Here is a 21,957-nt window from a genome sequence, read left to right on the forward strand (position 1 = left end):
GATGCTGCACAGACATCTGTCTGAGATGGTTTAGTGCCTCCTGCATTGAGCAGAGGGTTGGACACGATGACCCCGGAGGTCCCTTCCAACTCTACCATTCTAGGATTCTATAACCGTTTATACATAAATGGGATCCATCGAGAAATGCTTAAAATCCCTTTCAAAAGAGACTTGTCCACACCATCATGGTTCTTTTGGGAATGCAATCCATGACGCCAATTTGGACAGAGAACAGTTTGTAGTTCGCAACGAGAGTCCCCCAATTTCTTGTACCCGGTGAGCCGCATTCATCTTGTCAGATGGCGTGGAGTTGCAAATCAAAAATGGCTAATAAATCAAAAATGGCTAATGCTGACACATATTTCAGAGTACAATGTGACACTACAAACTGGCATTGTTTGGAGGTTACTAAATGTCAGCAGAAACCTAATGAGATTCCCTTTAGCAGTTTTTCAGAGTAATCTGAGAGCAGTATGATGTTGGGACAGAGACCCTGATTCTAGTGATGTCACTTACTGGGTTCTTTGGGGACATTTTGATAAAATCACTTGTTTTCCTCAGTGCAGATCTAGCAGTTCTCTGTATGCGGAGCTCTGTATAACCCGGCTCACACCACTGATTGTGGAGAAAGTTTTGATGTGCAATCCACACAGTCAAGGCTCTTGAATTTTTCAAAATTTGCAAATTATTTGTGCAACAAAATAATGTTATGCCAGGTACGGGGACATACGCAACCTAAATTTCAGAGCCGTCCTGCACAGCACGCTAAGCACCAACTTCCATCTCATTACACTGTGCATGGTGACTATATGGTAAATACCTGGGACCGGTCAAAACGTCCCTGAAATTTATGTTGCATATGTCCCCATACCTGGCATAATGTTATTTTGTTTCACAAATTGCAAATTTTGAAAAGTTCCAAGAGCCTTGAGAGGGCAGTTGCTTTCTATCTTTCCACTACCCTGATTGGCAGCTTTCGGTTTACACTGTGCATAGGTAGAAAGCTGCTAATCAGTGTCTACAAATATCTAAAGGGCTGTTATAGTGTAGAGGGATCATCTCTATTCTCATAGGCACAGGCTGCTACGAGAGGTGGTGAGTTCTCCTTCAATGTAAGTCTTCAAACAGAGGCTGGACAGACATCTGTCTGAGATGGTTTAGTGAATCCTGCATGGAGCAGGGGGTTGGAGACAATGATCCTGGAGGTCCCTTCCTACTCTTAACATTCTGTGATTCTATGAGTGATAGGAAGGGGTTACACAGAGCATGAGGACTACATGGCACGACTCAAGTAGTCATCTAGTCATAATCTGCTAATAAAATACTGATTTTATTGAAACTATAACAAGCAGCCTAATAAATGACACATCGCTGGAATCATAATCTCTGGCCCTACATCATGCGGCTCTCAGATTAATTTCCTATTCTAATGTATAATGTTCTTCTGTCAACTCTACTGTCATGTCAACTATGTAATTCTTTTATGATTTTTATGATTTAAGTTGTGCTGCTGTGATACTATAATTTCCCACGGGATCAATAAAGTGTATCGTATCGTAATTCCATGTAATTGTCAGTGCCTGAACTCCTAAGATGATCCACACTGCAGAGCATTAAGCGGAGCATGGGACTCCCAAGACAATAGCTCAGGACCATTGTTCTAGACAATGAGAAAAGGGTGCCACATGTTTTTGTACATATGGAGAGAAGTGCTGGGTTGGGACAGATCACGAGACGCAAAATGGGCCTGCTATAGATGTCAGGAGGGAGTTTTGTTTATTAAATTCTTTTACTCCATCACTTCGTTTTTCTAAATAAATGACAATTTCAGAAAAGAAGACTGATCTATAAGCAATCAAGGGCACAATGTACCTTGTACCTTCATTAGACAGCTAGGAGCATATGCTATGTATTGACATATAGACCAATCCATGTAGCGATTCTGCGAAACACAAGCTGACAACCATTAGTGTATGGAAATAGGATTTCTTTGCATGGGTTGTTTTTATTTTCTGCCATTGGGGCAAAATTGCATACACTTTTGTGGATTTGCCTTTCTGACAAATGGGGGAAAGTTCCTAGGTAACCAAGATGGAAGCGGTCATTTTGGTAATTTTTTTTTGCTGCCCAACTTTTCCAGACAAATATAGCATATGAAAGTCAAAGTTTACATGACGGTAAAATGCACAAGTATAGTAAAACTTGAGAATATTCCTAATCAGGAAGCCGGGAAAATGGCCCGATTCTGTTCGCAAATCTATTCATCATAAATTAATTTAAATTGTAAGAACTCAACCAGAAACAAACCACATTACTGTCTAAAAATCTGTTTGAAAAACTAATCTTCAGATTGCATTAAAGATTAAACACTACATATGTATTATTCTAGCCTGTTTCCATGTTGTGGAGGATTGGAAAATAGTTTAATAGTTTAATGACGCTTCATTTGAGAATCTCCAGCACATGCTGGGATGCTCAAATGAGATATCATCAGGTTGCATAGCCTGTACTCACTGCCACGACCTTTGTCCCCTACCCTGAAATGATGCATCATCAGTGACTCCATTTCATGCAGAGTAAGAGCTCCCTTTTTACTGTGCAATATTCTTTTCAGTGGACAGTGACAGTTCGCTCCCCTGTCAGCTCTAATGAGAAGTGACAAAGTGGCTAGAGAGCGCACTGTCAATGCAGATTACCCGACGACGGATGTCAATTTGGGGAGCCGGACTTGTCTCTTTTCTGTTCGCAATGAGCACTGACAGTGCGTTCTCTAGCCAGCTCGTCACTTCTCATCATAGCTGATGAGAGAGAGCACTGTCACTGTGCACTGAGAAGAAGCTATTCACCCAATAGGGCCTGAAATAATTCATCTCGTATATTGATGCCAGGAGACTATCAGGAAATGGATGTCACTGATGATGCTTTGTTTTGGGGTGGGGACAGAGGCTGTGGTAGTGACCGCAACTTCTTGCCTCTTGACGCTTATGTGAGTAACCAAGAATTGACTGGGGATTCTCAAACGAAGCGTCATTAAATGTAAATAGGTAAAAAAAATGAAATAATGCATATAGCATATATAGAAAAAATTATTGAATTTTTAATTAAACCACATTAGAAAAACTATTATATTATTAAAATTAATAGACATTTAAGATGAAAAATCATTATTAGTTTCCGACCACATGTCAATAGAGACTAATGTCACAAATATTGAGCTGTAATATTTACATACATTTTCCTAAATCATTGTGTGCATGGCTTTAATTAATGGCATTTCTATATGCTAAAAAAAGCATTTGTTTTATATAAATATAGGGGGAAGTTTCTCCTACTCGCGCCTGTATTTGTCTTTTTCCATGAGCCTATATCGCCTGACACAGCCATAACCGGAGCCGCCATTTCCAATATTACAGATCTCCTATACATCTCTTTACAGTAGCCGAGACGAGCATTTGAGGAGCTTGTTACAGAAGGCTCTATGCTATTTCTCGAGTTTGGCAAGAACGTATTCTGAAATCCGAGCGTAATGTTCACACGGAGAAATTCATTTCCTTAGCTTGCATCTCGCTCTGTAATTTACTGATTGATTCTCTGCGGGACACAGTCAATAAATACTTACTGCCTTCTTCAGAATGTGTTTCATACGACAATATCTCCAAGCAAATCAGCACAACGCCGTCTTCATCAAACAAGCGGAAAAAAAAACGAAAACCAAAGCAAATGCATATTTACCTTGCCTTAAAGAAAATCTCCATAGAACTAGACGGGATCGAGCTTGAGGTTAGGAAAAGCGATGTCCTTAATGAAATCATATTGCTGGTTTTATACTCAGACAATTCACTTAGATTTTCTGAAAAATTGCTCCAAATCAAATGTGCGTTATATCACGTGCGTGTCCTGGGCTAAATGAATTTACAGATACAAAATTATATTAAAAAAAAAGACTGCTCGAAATACAAAAAAAATGTCATCAAGTGATCCTGCGCACAATAAAATGTGCAATTGTACAATTACCCCGTTAAAATCCAAATGTAATGAAATTTATGGATTTATCAATTCGGTTCGTGAAAAGTGTAAGGCACAGACCAAGACGTATCATCACTGTACTGTACTCTACCCATGAAGCGAGCGAGTTCATAGATTTGGAAATAAAATGATGAGATGGATGATTCAAGTTCATATTGGGATTCCTTAAAGAACACTGTCTCCAGGTTTTTTGTTCCTTCCATCTGAGATCAGCTTGTTGTACCCCATGATTCCAGTGATGTATCACTTACTGAGCTGGTTGCTGTCATTTTGAAAGCCGTTTTATCTGGTGCAGATCTACCCGTTTTCTGAATGCTGAGCTGTGTATAACCCTGCCCAAACCACTGTACACTGTGCATAGGCAGAAAGCTCAATGAGTGGTGGGGGTGAGATTATACCAAACTCATGAATATGGAGGACTACATGGCAGCAGGATTACTAGTCTTCTAGTGATTATTTCCTTCTGATAAAACAGTGAATTTTTATCAAAACTACTGCAAGCAGCCGAATAAGTGACACATCGCTGAAATCAGGGTCTCTGTTTCTACATTATGCTGCTCTTAGATTAGGTAGCAAAATCCTGGAGACAGATTCCTTTTAACCCCTTAGTGACAGAGCCAATTTGGTACTTAATGACCAGGCCAATTTTTGCAATTCTGACCACTGTCACTTTATGACGTTATAACTCTGGAACGCTTCAACGGATCCCGCTGATTCTGAGATTGTTTTTTTGTGACATATTGTACTTCATGTTAGTGGTAACATTTCTTCGATATTACTTGCGATTATTTATGAAAAAAATGGAAATATGGCGAAAATTTTAAAAATTTTGCAATTTTCAAACTTTGTATTTTTATGCCCTTAAATCAGAGAGATATGTCACAAAAATAGTTAATAAATAACATTTCCCACATGTCTACTTTACATCAGCACAATTTTGGAAACAAAATTTTTTTTTGTTAGGGAGTTATAAGGGTTAAAAGTTGACCAGCAATTTCTCATTTTTACAACACCATTTTTTTTTAGGGACCACATCACATTTGAAGTCATTTTGAGGGGTCTATATGATAGAAAATAATGAAGTGTGACACCATTCTAAAAACTACACCCCTCAAGGTTCTCAAAACCACATTCAAGAAGTTTATTAACCCTTTACGTGCTTCACAGGAACTGAAACAATGTGGAAGGAAAAAATGAACATTTAACTTTTTTTTGCAAACATCTTAATTCAGAACCATTTTTTTTTATTTTCACAAGCGTAAAAACAGAAATGTAACCATAAATTTTGTTATGCAATTTCTCCTGAATACGCCAATACCCCATATGTGGGGGTAAACCACTTTTTGGGCGCACCGCAGAACTTAGAAGTGAAGGAGCGCCGTTTGACTTTTTCAATGCAGAATTGGCTGGAATTGAGATCGGACGCCATGTCACGTTTAGAGAGCCCCTGATGTGCCTAAACAGTGGAAACCCCCCACAAGTGACACCATTTTGGAAACTAGACCCCTTAAGGAACTTATCTAGATGTGTGGTGAGCACTTTGAACCCCCAAGTGCTTCACAGAAGTTTATAACGTAGAGCCGTGAAAATAAAAAATCGCTTTTGTTTACACAAAAATGATCTTTTCGCCCACAAATTTTTATTTTCACAAGGGTAACAGGAGAAATTAGACCACAAAAGTTGTTGTGCAATTTCTCCTGAGTACGCTGATACCCAATATGTGGGGGTAAACCACTGTTAGGGCGCACCGCAGAGCGTGGAAGAGAAGGAGTGCCATTTTACTTTTTCAATGTAGAATTGGCTGGAATTGAGATCGGACGCCATGTCGCGTTTGGAGAGCCCCTAATGTGCCTAAACAGTGAAAAACCCCCACAAGTGACACCATTTTGGAAACTAGACCCCTTAAGGAACTTATCTAGATGTGTGGCGAGCACTTTGAACCCCCATGTGCTTCACAGAAGTTTATAACGTAGAGCCGTGAAAAAAAAAATTGAATTTTTTCTACAAAAATGATCTTTTTGCCCACAAATTTTTATTTTCACAAGGGTAACAGGAGAAATTAGACCACTAAAGTTGTTGTGCAATTTCTCCTGAGTACGTCGATACCCAATATGTGGGGGTAAACCACTGTTTGGGCGCACCGCAGAGCTTGGAAGAGAAAGAGTGCCGTTTTACTTTTTCAATGTAGAATTTCCTGGAATTGAGATCGGACGCCATGTCGCGTTTGGAGAGCCCCTGATGTGCCTAAACAGTAGAAATCCCCCACAAGTGACCCCATTTTGAAAACTAGACCCCCCATGGAACTTATCTAGATGTGTGGTGAGAACCTTGAATGCCCAAGTGCTTCACAGAAGTTTATAATGCAGAGCCGTGAAAATAAAAAAAAAAATTTTTTTCCACAAAAAAGATTTTTTAGCCCCCAAGTTTTTATTTTCACAAAGGTAACAAGAGAAATTGGACCCCAAAAGTTGTTGTCCAATTTGTCCTGAGTATGCTGGTACCCCATATGTGGGGGTAAACCACTGTTTGGGCGCACGGCAGAGATTGGAAGGGAAGGAGCGCCTTTTTGGAATGCAGACTTTGATAGAATGGTCTGCGGGCATTATGTTGCGATTGCAGAGCCCCTGATGTACCTAAACTGTAGTAACCCCCCACAAGTGACCCCATTTTGGAAACTAGACCCCCAAGGAACTTATCTAGATGTGTGGTGAGAACTTTGAATGCCCAAGTGCTTCACAGAAGTTTAGAATGCAGAGTCGTGAAAATAAAAAATATATTTTTTTTCCACAAAAAAGATATTGTAGCCCCCAAGTTTTTATTTTCACAAGGGTAACAGGAGAAATTGGACTGCAATAGTTGTTGTCCAATTTATCCCGAGTACGCTGATGCGCCATATGTGGGGGTAAACCACGGTTTGGGCGCACGGCAGAGCTCAGAAGGGAAGGAGCGCCTTTTTGGAATGCAGACTTTGATAGAATGGTCTGTGGGCATTATGTTGCGATTGCAGAGCCCCTGATGTACCTAAACTGTAGTAACCCCCCACAAGTGACCCCATTTTGGAAACTAGACCCCCCAAGGAACTTATCTAGATGTGTGGTGAGAACTTTGAATGCCCAAGTGCTTCACAGAAGTTTAGAATGCAGAGTCGTGAAAATAAAAAATATTTTTTTTTCCACAAAAATGATATTGTAGCCCCCAAGTTTTTATTTTCACAAGGGTAACAGGAGAAATTGGACTGCAATAGTTGTTGTCCAATTTATCCCGAGTACGCTGATGCGCCATATGTGGGGGTAAACCACTGTTTGGGCGCACGGCAGAGCTCGGAAGGGAAGGAGCGCCTTTTTGGAATGCAGACTTTGATAGAATGGTCTGTGGGCATTATGTTGCGATTGCAGAGCCCCTGATGTACCTAAACTGTAGTAACCCCCCACAAGTGACCCCAATTTGGAAACTAGACCCCCCAAGGAACTTATCTAGATGTGTGGTGAGAACTTTGAATGCCCAAGTGTTTCACAGAAGTTTAGAATGCAGAGTCGTGAAAATAAAAAATATTTTTTTTTTCACAAAAAGATATTGTAGCCCCCAAGTTTTTATTTTCACAAGGGTAACAAGAGAAATTGGACCCCAGAAGTTGTTGTCCAATTTATCCCGAGTACGCTGTTGCCCCCTATGTGGGGGTAACCCACTGTTTGGGCGCACGGCAGAGCTCAGAATGGAGGGAGCACCATTTGACTTTTTGAGCGCAAAATTGGCTGTCGTGTTTGGAGACCCCCTGATGTACCTAAACAGTGGAAACCCCCCAATTCTAGCTCCAACCCTAACCCCAACACACCCCTAACCCTAATCCCAACCTGATCCATAATCCTAATCACTAACCCTAACCATAATCACAACCCTTTCCCCAAAACAACCCTAATGTCAACCCTAACCATAATCCTAATCAAAACCCTAAATCCAACACACCCCTAATCCTAATCTCAACCCTAACCTCAAACCTAACCCTAATCCCAATACACCCCTAATCACAACCCTAACCCTAATCCCAAGCGTAACCCTAATGCCAACCCTAACCCTAATACCAACCCTAATCCAAACCCTAACCCTAATCCCAGCTCTAACCCTAACTTTAGCCCCAACCCTAGCCCTAACTTTAGCCCCAACCCTAACCCTAGCCCTAAGGCTACTTTCACACTTGCGTCGTTTGGCATCCGTCGCAATCTGTCGTTTTGGACAAGAAACGGATCCTGCAAATGTGCCCGCAGGATGCGTTTTTTGCCCATAGACTTGTATTGCCGACGGATCGTGACGGATGGCCACACGTCGCGTCCGTCGTGCACTGGATCAGTTGTGTTTTGGCGGACCGTCGGCACAAAAAAAGTTCAATGAAACGTTTTTTTGTACGTCGCATCCGCCATTTCTGACCGCGCATGCGTGGCCGTAACTCCGCCCCCTCCTCCCCAGGACATAGATTGGGCAGCGGATGCGTTGAAAAACTACAGCTGCTGCCCACGTTGTGCACAATTTTCACAACGTGCGTCGGTATGTCGGGCCGACGCATTGCGACGGCCCCGTACCGACGTAAGTGTGAAAGAAGCCTAACCCTAAATTTAGCCCCAACCCTAACCCTAAATTTAGCCCCAACCCTAGCCCTAACCCTACCCCTAACCTAACCCTACCCCTAACCCTAACCCTACCCCTAACCCCGGAGAAAATCGGCCTCTGGGGGGCGCTATTGACATTTTCCACAGCGCCGTTAATTAACGGCGCTGTGGTTTAAGTACCCTTAGCGGCCGCCGTTAAAAGGCGTATCGGCGGTCGCTAAGGGGTTAAAGGTGTTTTCCAATTATGTTTTTGATTGATAAGGCATGCCAAGGTTAAAAATGCCAAACTTAGCTTTATACAACCCTGTTTGGGAGAGAAGAACAGACAAATCGCGGCGCCCTAAGTGCGCAAACACAATATTATAGTCTTTAAAGGGTGCACAATTTTATGCAATCACCTGATAGAAGACTAATATGTCTTTAGATTGTGTATCCTCCAAAATCCCTCTGGGATACTCAATATACAGGGCTTGCAGCTTGCCTCGGGTGGATCCAAGTGAAAGAGCCAGAGTCAGGCTCACACAGGATGAGTAAATCAAGAAAAGCACATCCAGCCCATGAATGGCAGCGCTTCCCAGGACTCACATCCAAAGATGATATTTTATATTTTTTATTTGATAAGTTAAAATAGAGGAGATACAACACGTTTCGGATACAGTGTATATCCTTCTTCAGGTTTCATAAAAACACAGTACAAATCCTACTAGTATAAAATTCAATCACACTTATATATAGTAGCAAACCTTTTATCCCAGCCTCAGAAACTTGATTTGGGGTGTGGGCCTCATTCAGGAACACACCCACTGATTGGTATTGCCTTGTTAACATTGATGCAAGAGAAAAAAAAAAGCACAAAAAAAACTTTAAACTCTCTCTATGATTTCATTCAATCCATTTGGAAATAATGTTCCTGTCATGCTGCTGCAGTGCAGTATAACGCCACCTCCACCAGAGGGAGCTTGAGAGGGATGTGAGACTGCGTACACAGAGAAGCACCACAAATCAGCAGCACAGGCGCCACCAAGTGGCGAGAGAGTGGTCAGACAGGCCGGGTCAAAATACAATCGGAAGCAGAAGTACAAGAAGGGATAAGCAGTAAACGTGGTCAGAACAAGCCAGGAGATTCAGCAGCGGTCAGAAGCGGATAAGACAAAGTCAGAAAACAGAAGCGAGTCCGAAATACGAGCCAAGTCAGGTACCAGAGAATCAAACGGACAAACAGACACGCTGGGAAAAGGGCAGACAGAGGGAGTTAACAGACACGGCACAAGTCAGTGTTCAAATCTCAAGCTACCAGAGTCAGGTTCACAGCCGAAGGCAGAAGTATAGCTGACACTGCCAGCAAGATTCATGGGAGCTAAATAGCAAACCTGAGCCCAGAATGAGGCAGAGCAAAGTTAACCCTTGACATGATTCGCCCGGAAAAAGGGCAGACATGAATAAACCCTGGAACGGATCATGACAGTTCCCAGTCGATATATCCAAAACGTTTCTTTCCGGTTTAAAAGAGCATTCCTGTTTGCAACACCGGAGGGTATCTGCTCCACCGGAGTTACTTTTATGTAAAAAAATTCTGTGACCATTAATGCTGGACTGCAGTGTCTGTACAGTGCATCCCACATATTGCAAACCGCAGCTGCATGTGATGACATATACAGCATGATCACTACAACAGGTGAGTCTTTGGCTACGTTCACACTAGCATTGCGCCGCCCTGCGTCGGCGACGCAACGCGCAACGCACGAAAAAACGCGCGCAAAAACGCGCACGTTTTGCGACGCGTGCGTCGTTTTTTGACCAAAATCGGACGCACAGAAAATGCAACTTGTTGCATTTTCTTGCGTCCGACGCTAGCGTCGGAAACGACGCAAGTGTCGAAAAACGCCAACCTAAAAACGCACGCGTCCCCTATGTTAAACATAGGGGCGCGTCGCCGCTGCGTCGCCGGCGCAACAGCGACGCACATTGGCGGAACGCCAATGTGAACGTAGCCTTTGTGAGATTTCAAAGACATCACCAGTATTATTGCATTTGATAGTTTTAGCCCCGTGATCTAGGATCCCACAGGTGCAACATTTTTTGGAGTTACATTTAAAAACTCCGGTTCCTTGGAGAACACCACATAAAATTTGATCCTTTTATAAATGTTTTTCTTTTTGAGTCCAACAGTTTTTTTAATTTACGGGGGGCCACCAAAGTTTTCCCCTTTCTATATGTAATCCCTGGTTTATCAGGGAGATGTTTTCCCAAAACAGGGTCACGCTTCAAGATATACCAATATTTTGAAAGCACAGTTCTTATGACTTTATTTCCCCTATTGAATGTTGTCACAAAATTCAATTTCCAGTGATCATCACTTTTTTTCTTTACCAATAATCAAATTATCCCCCTTCCTGGTTTTTCCTTTTAAACATTCCTCCTGGGTTTTTATTTTGTTGTCCCTATATGCATCATTTATCAAATTTTTCGGGTATCTTTTTTCCTTAAATTTTCTTTTTAGAATTTTAGACTGAGCTACATAATCAGATTCTCTCGTACAATTCTCTCTGATGCGAAAAAATTGGCTGTGGGGTATATTAATTATCCTTCCACTTCTTGTAATGTGCACTGTTGAAATCTAAAAAACCATTTGAATCCACTTTTTTGAAGTGGGATTTTATAATAATTTTTTCCCCACTATGGCTGATCTCTAGATCAGAAACACCATTTTTTTTTATTAATTTGTGATGTAAAGGTAATCCCCCAGGTTATTGAGCTCCAATATTAATTGTGCCGCTTCCTCCTCTGTCCCCTTCCATATGATAATCAGATCATCTGTGAAGCTCTTATAAAGCCTTATTTTGTCATAAAAAAACAGGCTTAGAAAGTGACGATGAGGACCCAAATCGCCCCATAAATAGGTTTGCGAAACTTGGCGCGGCACGAGTCCCCATTGCGGTGCCGAGCAACTGTAAGTACAGTACACCTTCAAAAATGAACACATTGTGTTCAAGAATGACATTCAGACCCTTTAACAGAAAATCAATGCTAAATAAAAGCCCACTGCATTTACCCCATTTCGTGATCTATGTTGGAATATAATGAATGTACATCCAATGAGATAAAGGAATAGTTATCTTCCCATTCAATATCCCTCAGTTCCTCGATTAATTGTGTGGAATCTCTCAAATATGAAGGAAGAGACTTTAGCTTTATGAACTTAGCTTTATGAACACCCGCCTGCCCTGTCTCTTCATTACCATTTCTGGTCTTTTTTGACAGGCCTCAGCGGTGACATCACAAGAACAGCTCATGAGACCTCTGCAGCCAATCACTGGGCTCAGTGAGACCCATTTAAGCTTAGATCATACATACTAGATTAATATGAACTGAACCGACTAACCGTCTAGTGTTCGGGCCTCCCGACTCTGGCAATCTGAGTATCAACACCTGATCCTTTTCTTCTAAGTGGATAAAAGCCACCATCCGAAATGTCTGACAACTACTTCATTCCGTGTTGTCACTCAGAATGCACGTATGCATGGCCAAACTGATGTGTATGGGGGGGCCGGTGATTCGATAGGATAGCTGTCTGACGGGTATCTGATGTAATCGGAAAGCGTTTAAGGCGTTGACCACTACTCGGAACGCCCCTTATGAATGCCCATGCATCCCCCTAAGTGACGGCGCCGTTCCAACTGTGTCTGCATTGGCTTTCCCTGGGATTGTGTGACATTATGTCACGCATTCCCTGCATCATCACAAAATGACGTATTTGAGTTTTAACAATTTTTTATATATTTTATTTTTCATATCTCAAGATTAAATAAAAAAATAAAAACAAAATGTCACACTGGCCACTATACATAATATTAATCTCTTACTTCCTGTTCTTCACCTGAACATCAGAAGTCATAACATGTATGTGGTGTGCTCATAACATTCCTCTGTTTTTGATATCTGTATATACTGCGTGGTGTGCATCTTTACAGTGGCACTTTTTTTCATTTACTGTATTGTAAGACTGCACATTCTCAGAGGTGTGGTGAGTTGTGTTTGAGCCCCCGGTCTCCATCCTTCTCCTTTGATCGCGTTGTTTGGTGGACACTTGGCCTACATGTCTCCACTTTGGAGTTCCACCTCTAGTTTGTAAGTCTCCGCAGGCTCTCCCTGTATATAAATAGCAAAATCATTTTAGGCTGAATTTAGATGTACGTGTTCGGCAGTCCGAATACAGACCATGATTTCCGCGCTCGCCAAGTGTATCCTGACTGAAATTCGGCAACCTCATTGTCATAGAGGTCTAGTCAGGAGATCTGCATCTGAAAATCACAGTTTGTACTTAGACTGTGAAACATGGACGTCTGACAAAGGTCTAACTTACTGACCACTGCTCATAAATCTGCATCATATGTGATTGGCTGCAGCAGTGAAGTCACATCTACAGCATATGACCGCTGCAGCCAATCACTGAGCTCAGAGGTCTCACAAAACAACTTTTGTATTTTACAAATTAATAATAGCTCCACACTAATGACAGGTGCAATATTTGAGCCCAAATAAGATGAGTCCTAGGTGGCGAGTGACTGGTTGGTGCCACGCTGGACCCCTGTGTCTGGGCCTCTGGCCGCAGTAATGTCTGAGGCCGCCCTGCTGCAGCTCATGCGTCTGTAGTACAGATCCCTTCTAGCTCCTGGGGCCGGTGTCGGACATTTGTGTCCTCTGGAGATATACTACAGCTCATATGTTAGACTTCAGTCACTGTCTTATTTTGGACAATAGCTCAGTAGCAAAGTATGGACGACTTCCTGCGTACGATTTCCTGTATCCATAGCAACCATTTGTATCCTGTCCGGACTGTGCCAGCCAATTGGGAGTAGAGCATTTCCTGTTCACTCCTAAAAAAAAAGAAATCACATGTAACGCACTTTTTTCTCCAATTGTCATCCGACTAGCACTTACTACTCATCCAGAAAACAATGAAACTGCAAGAAGATTTCTAAAATGAGCAACATTCTGGGGGTAAGAGACTGAGATTTATTGCAACTTCTTCTAGTAAGTATAGTAGATATTCTGTAGAGTCACACTGCTTGGGGCTTGGCTCACTAACAGAAACGCTTATACTGGCCTGTGCCAGAGTCATGCTCGCCCGAAGCATAGCTTCAGATAAGAAAATATATATTAATCATCCTCTGCAAGAAGGGTAGTGTGTGTGTGTGTATGCATCCTGCACATATCTGCGTGTGTCTGGTTTATTTTCATTTCTTTTCTTTCTTTCATTCTTTCTTTCATTCTTTATTTCATTCTTTCTCGCTTTCTCTCTCTTTTTCTTTCATTTTTTTCTTTCTCTTTTTCTTTGGCTTTCATTCTCTTTCTTTCTCTATCTTTCATTCTTTTTCTTTCTTTCCTCTTTCTTTCTTTCTCTTTTTATTTTTTCTATCCCTTTATCTCTTCTCTTTCTCTTTCTCTATCTGTCTTTCATGTAGCACTTTCTCTTGCTGCTCTTTTTTCCCATAACAGACTATGTTCATACACTGCATTTTTTCTGCGTCATTTGTGCAAATTAAAAGCTGTTTTTTACAGTACCGGCACCAGCTATGGGAATTCAGACATCTCCTGCAGCATGTCAATTGTTTCAGCATTCTGGCAGTGTTTTTGACCCATAGAAAGCAATGAATAAGTGCAAAAATGCAGCAAAAACACTGGCATCAGTTTCTGCAGCGTTTTTAGTGAGAAAATGCAGGTACTGCACTTATTTTTGTAACTTTAAACCGCAATGTCTTGGCCTCCACACATGAGCCTGGCTGTTAGTATTTGTACAGTTTAGTTAAATTAATGATCAGCATTAAAGTGAAGAATGCCCGGCCAATGTGTAAGAGTGAAGAATTCCCGACCAACTCAGTGCTTTACCAATGTGTAAGAGTGAAGAATTCTCGACCAACTCAGTTCTGTACCAATGTGTAAGAGTGAAGAATGCCCAACCAATTCAGTGCCCTACCAATGTGTAAGAGTGAAGAATGCCCGACTAACTCAATGCTGGACCAGTGTGTAAGAGTGAAGAATGCCTGACCAACTCAGTGCTGTACCAATGTGTAAGAGTGAAGAATGCCCGACCAACTCAATGCTGTACCAATGTGTAAGAGTTAAGAATTCCCGACCAACTCAGTATTGTACCACTGTGTAAGAGTGAAGAATGCCCGACTAACTCAATGCTGTACCAGTGTGTAAGAGTGAAGAATGCCTGACCAACTCAGTGCTGTACCAATGTGTAAGAGTGAAGAATGCCCGACCAACTCAATGCTGTACCAATGTGTAAGAGTTAAGAATTCCCGACCAACTCAGTATTGTACCACTGTGTAAGAGTGAAGAATGCCCGACCAACTCAGTGCTATACCAATGTGTAAGACTGAAGAATTCCCGACCAACTCAGTGCTGTACCAATGAGTAAGAGTGAAGAATGCCCGACCAACTCAATGCTGTACCAGTGTGTAAGAGTTAAGAATTCGCGACCAACTCAGTGCTGTACCAATGTGTAAGAGTGAAGAATGCCCGACCAACTCAATGCTGTACCAGCGTGTAAGAGTGAAGAATGCCCGACCAACTCAATGCTGTACCAATGTGTAAGACTGAAGAATGCCCGACCAACTCAGTGCTGTACCAATGTGTAAGAGTGAAGAATGCCCGACCAACTCAGTGCTGTACCAATGTGTAAGAGTGAAGAATTCCCGACCAACTCAGTGCTGTACCAATGTGTAAGAGTGAAGAATGCCCGACCAACTCAGTGCCCTACCAATGTATAAGAGTGAAGAATGCCCGACCAACTCAATGCTGTACCAGTGTGTAAGAGTGAAGAATGCCCGACCAACTCAGTGCTGTACCAATGTGTAAGAGTGAAGAAAGCCTGACCAACTCAGTGCTGTACCAATGTGTAAGAGTGAAGAATGCCCGGCCAACTCAGTGCTGTACCAATGTGTAAGAGTGAAGAATGCCCAACCAACTCAATGCTGTACCAGTGTGTAAGAGTGAAGAATGCCCGACCAACTCAATGCTGTACCAATGAGTAAGAGTGAAGAATGCCTGACCAACTCAGTGCTGTACCAGTGTGTAAGAGTGAAGAATGCCCGACCAACTCAGTGCCCTACCAATGTGTGAGAGTGAAGAATGCCCGACCAACTCAGTGCTGTACCAATGAGTAAGAGTGAAGAATCCCCAGCCAACTCAGTGCTGTACCAATGTGTAAGATTGAAGAATGCCCGACCAACTCAATGCTGTACCAATGAGTAAGAGTGAAGAATGCCCGACCAACTCAGTGCTGTACCAATGTGTAAGAGTGAAGAATGCCTGACCAACTCAGTGCTGTACCAGTGTGTAAGAGTGAAGAATGCCCGACCAACTCAATGCTGTACCAATGATTAAGAGTGAAGATTGCCCGACCAACTCAGTGCTGTACCAGTGTGTAAGAGTGAAGAATGCCCGACCAACTCAGTGCCCTACCAATGTGTAAGAGTGAAGAATGCCCAACCAACTCAGGGCTGTACCAATGAGTAAGAGTGAAGAATGCCCGGCCAACTCAGTGCTGTACCAATGTGTAAGACTGAAGAATGCCCGACCAACTCAGTGCTGTACCAATGAGTAAGAGTGAAGAATGCCAGGCCAATTCAGTGCTGTACCAATATGTAAGATTGAAGAATGCCCGACCAACTCAATGCTGTACCAATGTGTAAGGCTACGTTCAGACTAGCGTTGTGCGTCGGTGACGCAACGCACAACGCACGCAAAAACGCGGCAAAACGCACGCAAAAATGCTGCGTTTTGCGACGCATGCGTCGTTTTTTGCCGAAAATTGGACGCAAGAAAAATGCAACTTGTTGCGTTTTCTTGGTCCGACGCTTGCGGCAAAAAAGACGCATTTGTCGCAAAACGCAACAAACAAAAACGCATGCGTCCCCCATGTTAAACATAAAGGCGCATGACGCGTGCGTCGCCGCTGCGTCGCCCGACGCTAACCCGACGCACACTAGCACAACGCTAGTCTGAACGTAGCCTAAGAGTGAAGAATGCCCGGCCAACTCAGTGCTGTACCAATGTGTAAGATTGAAGAATGCCCGACCAACTCAGTGCTGTACCAATGAGTAAGAGTGAAGAATGCCCGGCCAATTCAGTGCTGTACCAATGTGTAAGATTGAAGAATGCCAGGCCAATTCAGTGCTGTACCAATATGTAAGATTGAAGAATGCCCGACCAACTCAATGCTGTACCAATGTGTAAGAGTGAAGAATGCCCGACCAACTCAGTGCTGTACCAGTGAGTAAGAGTGAAGAATGCCCGACCAACTCAGTGCCCTACCAATGTGTAAGAGTGAAGAATGCCCGGCCAACTCAATGCTGTACCAATGTGTAAGATTGAAGAATGCCCGACCAACTCAGTGCTGTACCAATGTGTAAGAGTTAAGAATTCCCGACCAACTCAGTATTGTACCACTGTGTAAGAGTGAAGAATGCCCGACCAACTCAGTGCTATACCAATGTGTAAGACTGAAGAATTCCCGACCAACTCAGTGCTGTACCAATGTGTAAGAGTGAAGAATGCCCGACCAACTCAGTGCTGTACCAGTGTGTAAGAGTGAAGAATGCCCGACCAACTCAGTGCCCTACCAATGTGTAAGAGTGAAGAATGCCCAACCAACTCAGGGCTGTACCAATGAGTAAGAGTGAAGAATGCCCGGCCAACTCAATGCTGTACCAATGTGTAAGACTGAAGGATGCCCGACCAACTCAGTGCTGTACCAATGAGTAAGAGTGAAGAATGCCAGGCCAATTCAGTGCTGTACCAATATGTAAGATTAAAGAATGCCCGACCAACTCAATGCTGTACCAATGTGTAAGGCTATGTTCAGACTAGCGTTGAGCGCCGCTGCGTCGGCGACGCAACGCAAAACGCACGCAAAAACGCACGCAAAAACGCTGCGTTTTGCGACGCGTGCGTCGTTTTTTGCCGAAAATCGGACGCAAGAAAAATGCAACTTGTTGCGTTTTCTTGGTCCGACGCTTGCGGCAAAAAAGACGCATTTGTCGCAAAACGCAACAAACAAAAACGCATGCGTCCCCCATGTTAAACATAGGGGCGCATGACGCGTGCGTCGCCGCTGCGTCACCCGACGCACACTAGCACAACGCTAGTCTGAACGTAGCCTAAGAGTGAAGAATGCCCGACCAACTCAGTGCTGTACCAGTGAGTAAGAGTGAAGAATGCCCGACCAACTCAGTGCTGTACCAATGAGTAAGAGTGAAGAATGCCCGGCCAATTCAGTGCTGTACCAATGTGTAAGATTGAAGAATGCCAGGCCAATTCAGTGCTGTACCAATATGTAAGATTGAAGAATGCCCGACCAACTCAATGCTGTACCAATGTGTAAGAGTGAAGAATGCCCGACCAACTCAGTGCTGTACCAGTGAGTAAGAGTGAAGAATGCCCGACCAACTCAGTGCCCTACCAATGTGTAAGAGTGGAGAATGCCCGGCCAACTCAATGCTGTACCAATGTGTAAGATTGAAGAATGCCCGACCAACTCAGTGCTGTACCAATGTGCAAGAGTGAAGAATGCCCGACCAACTCAATGCTGTACCAGTGTGTAAGAGTGAAGAATGCCTGACCAACTCAATGCTGTACCAATGTGTAAGAGTGAAGAATGCCCGACCAACTCAGTGCTGTACCAGTGAGTAAGAGTGAAGAATGCCCGACCAACTCAGTGCCCTACCAATGTGTAAGAGTGAAGAATGCCCGGCCAACTCAGTGCTGTACCAATGTGTAAGATTGAAGAATGCCCGACCAACTCAGTGCTGTACCAATGAGTAAGAGTGAAGAATGCCCGGCCAATTCAGTGCTGTACCAATGTGTAAGATTGAAAAATGCCCAACCAGCTCAATGCTGTACCAGTGTGTAAGAGTGAAGAATGCCTGACCAACTCAGTGCTGTACCAATGTGCAAGAGTGAAGAATGCCCGACCAACTCAATGCTGTACCAGTGTGTAAGAGTGAAGAATGCCTGACCAACTCAGTGCTGTACCAATGTGTAAGAGTGAAGAATGCCCGACCAACTCGGTGCTGTACCAATGTGTAAAAGCGAAGAATTCCCGACCAACTCAATGCTGTACCAATGTATTCGGTAACCATTACCCGACTAATTCAACCCCTCCCCCAATGATTACATTTGCAAATGTGTGCTTTTTCATGAGCTTATATATCCTTATCTCATGGCCTTTGCTTTATATATGAATCCAGCTTTTTTGTTCATAATAGTCACTATTTTTTCAGACATAAAACACACTAAACAATTTGCTCAAATTGCCCCTTTTTTTCCAAAAATGTTTTATGGTTTCACTTATGTCTTACATTGGTGGCCTAGCACCTTGTATTCTTCATGTTTGCAAGATAGAAGCAAAGCTGAACTTTAGGATCCTGAAAAAGCAGTAAGAAAAGCAGCAAAAAGCTTGCATCTTTCTGCAGTTTTTACAGCCAAGAGATCAAGTATTGGCTGCAGAAAAAAAGCAACAAGAAAGCAACTTGTGAACATAGCTTTATATAAAGCGACTGTATCTATGTTCTGTGACAGAGCTGTTTTCTTTTCAAATATTTTGTCTTTTTTGATTCTCTCCATTTTTCTTTTTCTTTCCTTCTCTCTTTTTATTTCCTCACTCTTCTTTTTTTCTTTTTCTCATTATTTTTTCTTTCTTTTTCTATTTTCTTTTTCTTTATTTTTTTTTTCTTTCGGTTTCTTTCCTTTTCCCTCTCTCTTTTTTTCCATATAGCCCATAGGATGAATGTACACTACCATTTATATTGATACAGTACAAGAGCTGAGCATAGTGCTTGTCATTTCACAATCTCAGAGGACAAGTATACTCCTGTATATAATAAATGTGCCACTGCATTATTGCTCCGTTCGTTCTATTAGTTTTTTTACATGGGATTGTTTGTCCCTTTCCAAATTCCCGACTCGCCATACTGTACGCTCACCATGTTAGAACACATCACTTAGTATGTTGTTTTTATTACTACTCTTGCTTGTCCAATATTTGTCCTCTGCCAGTTTTTCATTAAACATTGGCATCTATTAACATGAAGTATAACTTATCAAGCGATGGCAGAATATTCATTTTCCAAAGCAGCAGAGCATGTAGCTTGGTTTTGTTCTAGTAAATTATGGGCCTTGTTCAGCAAAATGTCTTCTTAATGCGTGACTGTTTGTTTTCATTTTGCTTGCCAGAACAATTATGAGCAACAAACAAAGGAACGTGCACAGATGCAAGCGCTTTCTCACCCCCCTCCACATGTGCCTGAGTGGCTATGTCTTCCTGTTGCTTCTGCAGGAAAGGATCCTTTGCTGCCCCACCATTTGCCACATTTGTTTGGAAAAACAGGTTAATTGCCGAAGCGTGGGTCTAACTGCAATCCCGAGGAACTTTCCCAAAACAACCACTCTCATATATTTAACCGGCAACAATATCACTAATGTAAGCCCCAATGAGCTGTCAGACCTTAAGGATCTCGCTGTGCTTTTCTTGGACAATTCAAACATTTCATACATACATGCAGAAGCATTTTCCTCCTTAAAAAGGCTTTACTCATTGTATCTCAATGATAATTACATCCAACGTTTGGACACATCAATATTTCATGGACTTCTTAACCTTCATTATCTGTACCTTCAACAAAATTGGATTGACCACCTTCCTGATGGGTTGTTTGGCCACCTGAAGTCAGCCCGACATTTATACCTACAGAAGAATAGAATCGGTGTCCTCGGCAGCAATCTCTTTTTTGGGATGTTTAACCTTCATACCCTAAACTTAGCCAACAACCATATCTCCCAGATATCTGACTCTGCATGGCGTCATCTAGAAAACCTGGAAAATCTATACCTCGAAAGTAACCATTTAAAGCAAGTGCCATCCAATGCTCTGGGATTACTCAAAGGTCTCAAAAGACTTTCCTTATCAAATAACCACATTGGATCAATACACAATTTTGCTTTCCGGGGACTTAACTCTTTGCAGTATTTGTTTTTAGAAAATGCAAATATTCAGGCAATCAGTGACAAATCTTTTAATGGGCTGAGTAATCTCAAACAGCTGATCTTGAGTCGGAATGAGCTGCATACCCTTGATTCAAAGACTTTTACCAGCCTAAATCAATTAGGGTACCTACAGTTGGACAGAAACGAAATAGTGGCCATATCGAATAACACTTTTGAAGAAATGGGGCCTTCACTAAAAGTTCTTAACCTTGCATTTAATAATCTCACATCCCTACAGCCTCGAGTGCTTCAACCCCTCATCTCGTTAAGTCATTTCCAAGCCAGTTATAATCCATGGCACTGTGGCTGCAACTTGTTGGCACTTAGAAGCTTTCTACTTTCTTCATCTTCTAGATTCAGTTTGCATTGTCACAGCCCACCACAGCTCCAGAACCGACCACTGAGGAATGTGAAATTTACTGAATTTAAGAATTGTTTGGATAGTACAACAAATGCTTCACCCAGGTTCTTTCATATCTTATCAGCAAGTACTGAAAAGATGCACAGGAATATGAAAAGTGTCACTTACAAACCTCTACTAAGCTCTCTGAGTACCCATACAACGTTTTTTGCCCAATCAACGTCTACGGAAACCATTAACATTGTGCGTAGCCATCAAGGACTAAATGCTAATGAGCAATTTTATGAAGAGATTAATCTGTCCAGTAATGGTGTGAGCCCTGAACCCCTAGACATTGTTACAGTGTCCCTTAAGCCAGTTGTCCTATGCCAGCCCACGGCAGAAGATCTACACCAGTCATTCTACATTTTGCTCTCATTTTTTATTCTGTCTTGTATTGTCATTTGTTTTTTAGTTTATAAAGTTATTCATCTAAAAAAGAAACTAAGGATTCCAGAACACCAAGGAGAGAGTGTGCTGGAATATTATAGCTGCTATCAGACGGGAAGGTACCAGACAACAGATCCCATAACCATTCCACCACCCAATCCCTTGCCAAGTCCTGACATTGACTTAATAAGGCCATTGAAGCGCACTCCATCAGATTCTCAGACACAGGTCATCTTGTTTGAACATTCTGCTCTCTGATTTCCACTCAGTAGTCTAAACTATTCCTGTACTAGCATGTTATGAATAATACAAGGGGGTGTCAAAAAGAAATAGGGCTGGATATTTATAGTAATGGCTTCCGCCGCTCTATAATGTTTGTGGAGACCTTCTGAGTCAGTTTGTCAACCAGGGATGTTGGGAAAGGTAGCGTTTGGCTCCAGTAATTTTTGTTTTCTAACGAGTTGACCAATCTTTTGCCTATTTTGT

The 21,957-nt window shown here is 42.3% G+C and overlaps 2 protein-coding genes across 4 annotated transcripts in view; both read left to right on the top strand.

Moving 5' to 3' along the window:
- IPO11 (importin 11) overlaps window positions 1-21,957 on the top strand; it is a 628,234-nt gene that overhangs the window by 374,369 nt on the left and 231,908 nt on the right. The gene's annotated exons all lie outside the window — the stretch shown is intronic.
- Window positions 13,514-21,868, top strand: LRRC70 (leucine rich repeat containing 70). The gene is made up of 2 exons (XM_069749289.1): window positions 13,514-13,628; window positions 19,872-21,868. The coding sequence occupies exon 2, from the start codon at window positions 19,879-19,881 to the stop codon at window positions 21,727-21,729; it is 1,851 nt and encodes a 616-aa protein (XP_069605390.1). The 5' UTR covers window positions 13,514-13,628; window positions 19,872-19,878; the 3' UTR covers window positions 21,730-21,868.

Source organism: Ranitomeya imitator, chromosome 1, assembly GCF_032444005.1.
Source record: "Ranitomeya imitator isolate aRanImi1 chromosome 1, aRanImi1.pri, whole genome shotgun sequence".
In the NCBI taxonomy this organism is placed as follows: Eukaryota; Metazoa; Chordata; class Amphibia; order Anura; family Dendrobatidae; genus Ranitomeya; species Ranitomeya imitator.

Coding starts and splice junctions, on each gene's coding strand:
- LRRC70 (XM_069749289.1), top strand. CDS start 19,879: ATGAGCAACAAACAAAGGAACGTGCACAGATGCAAGCGCTTTCTCACC.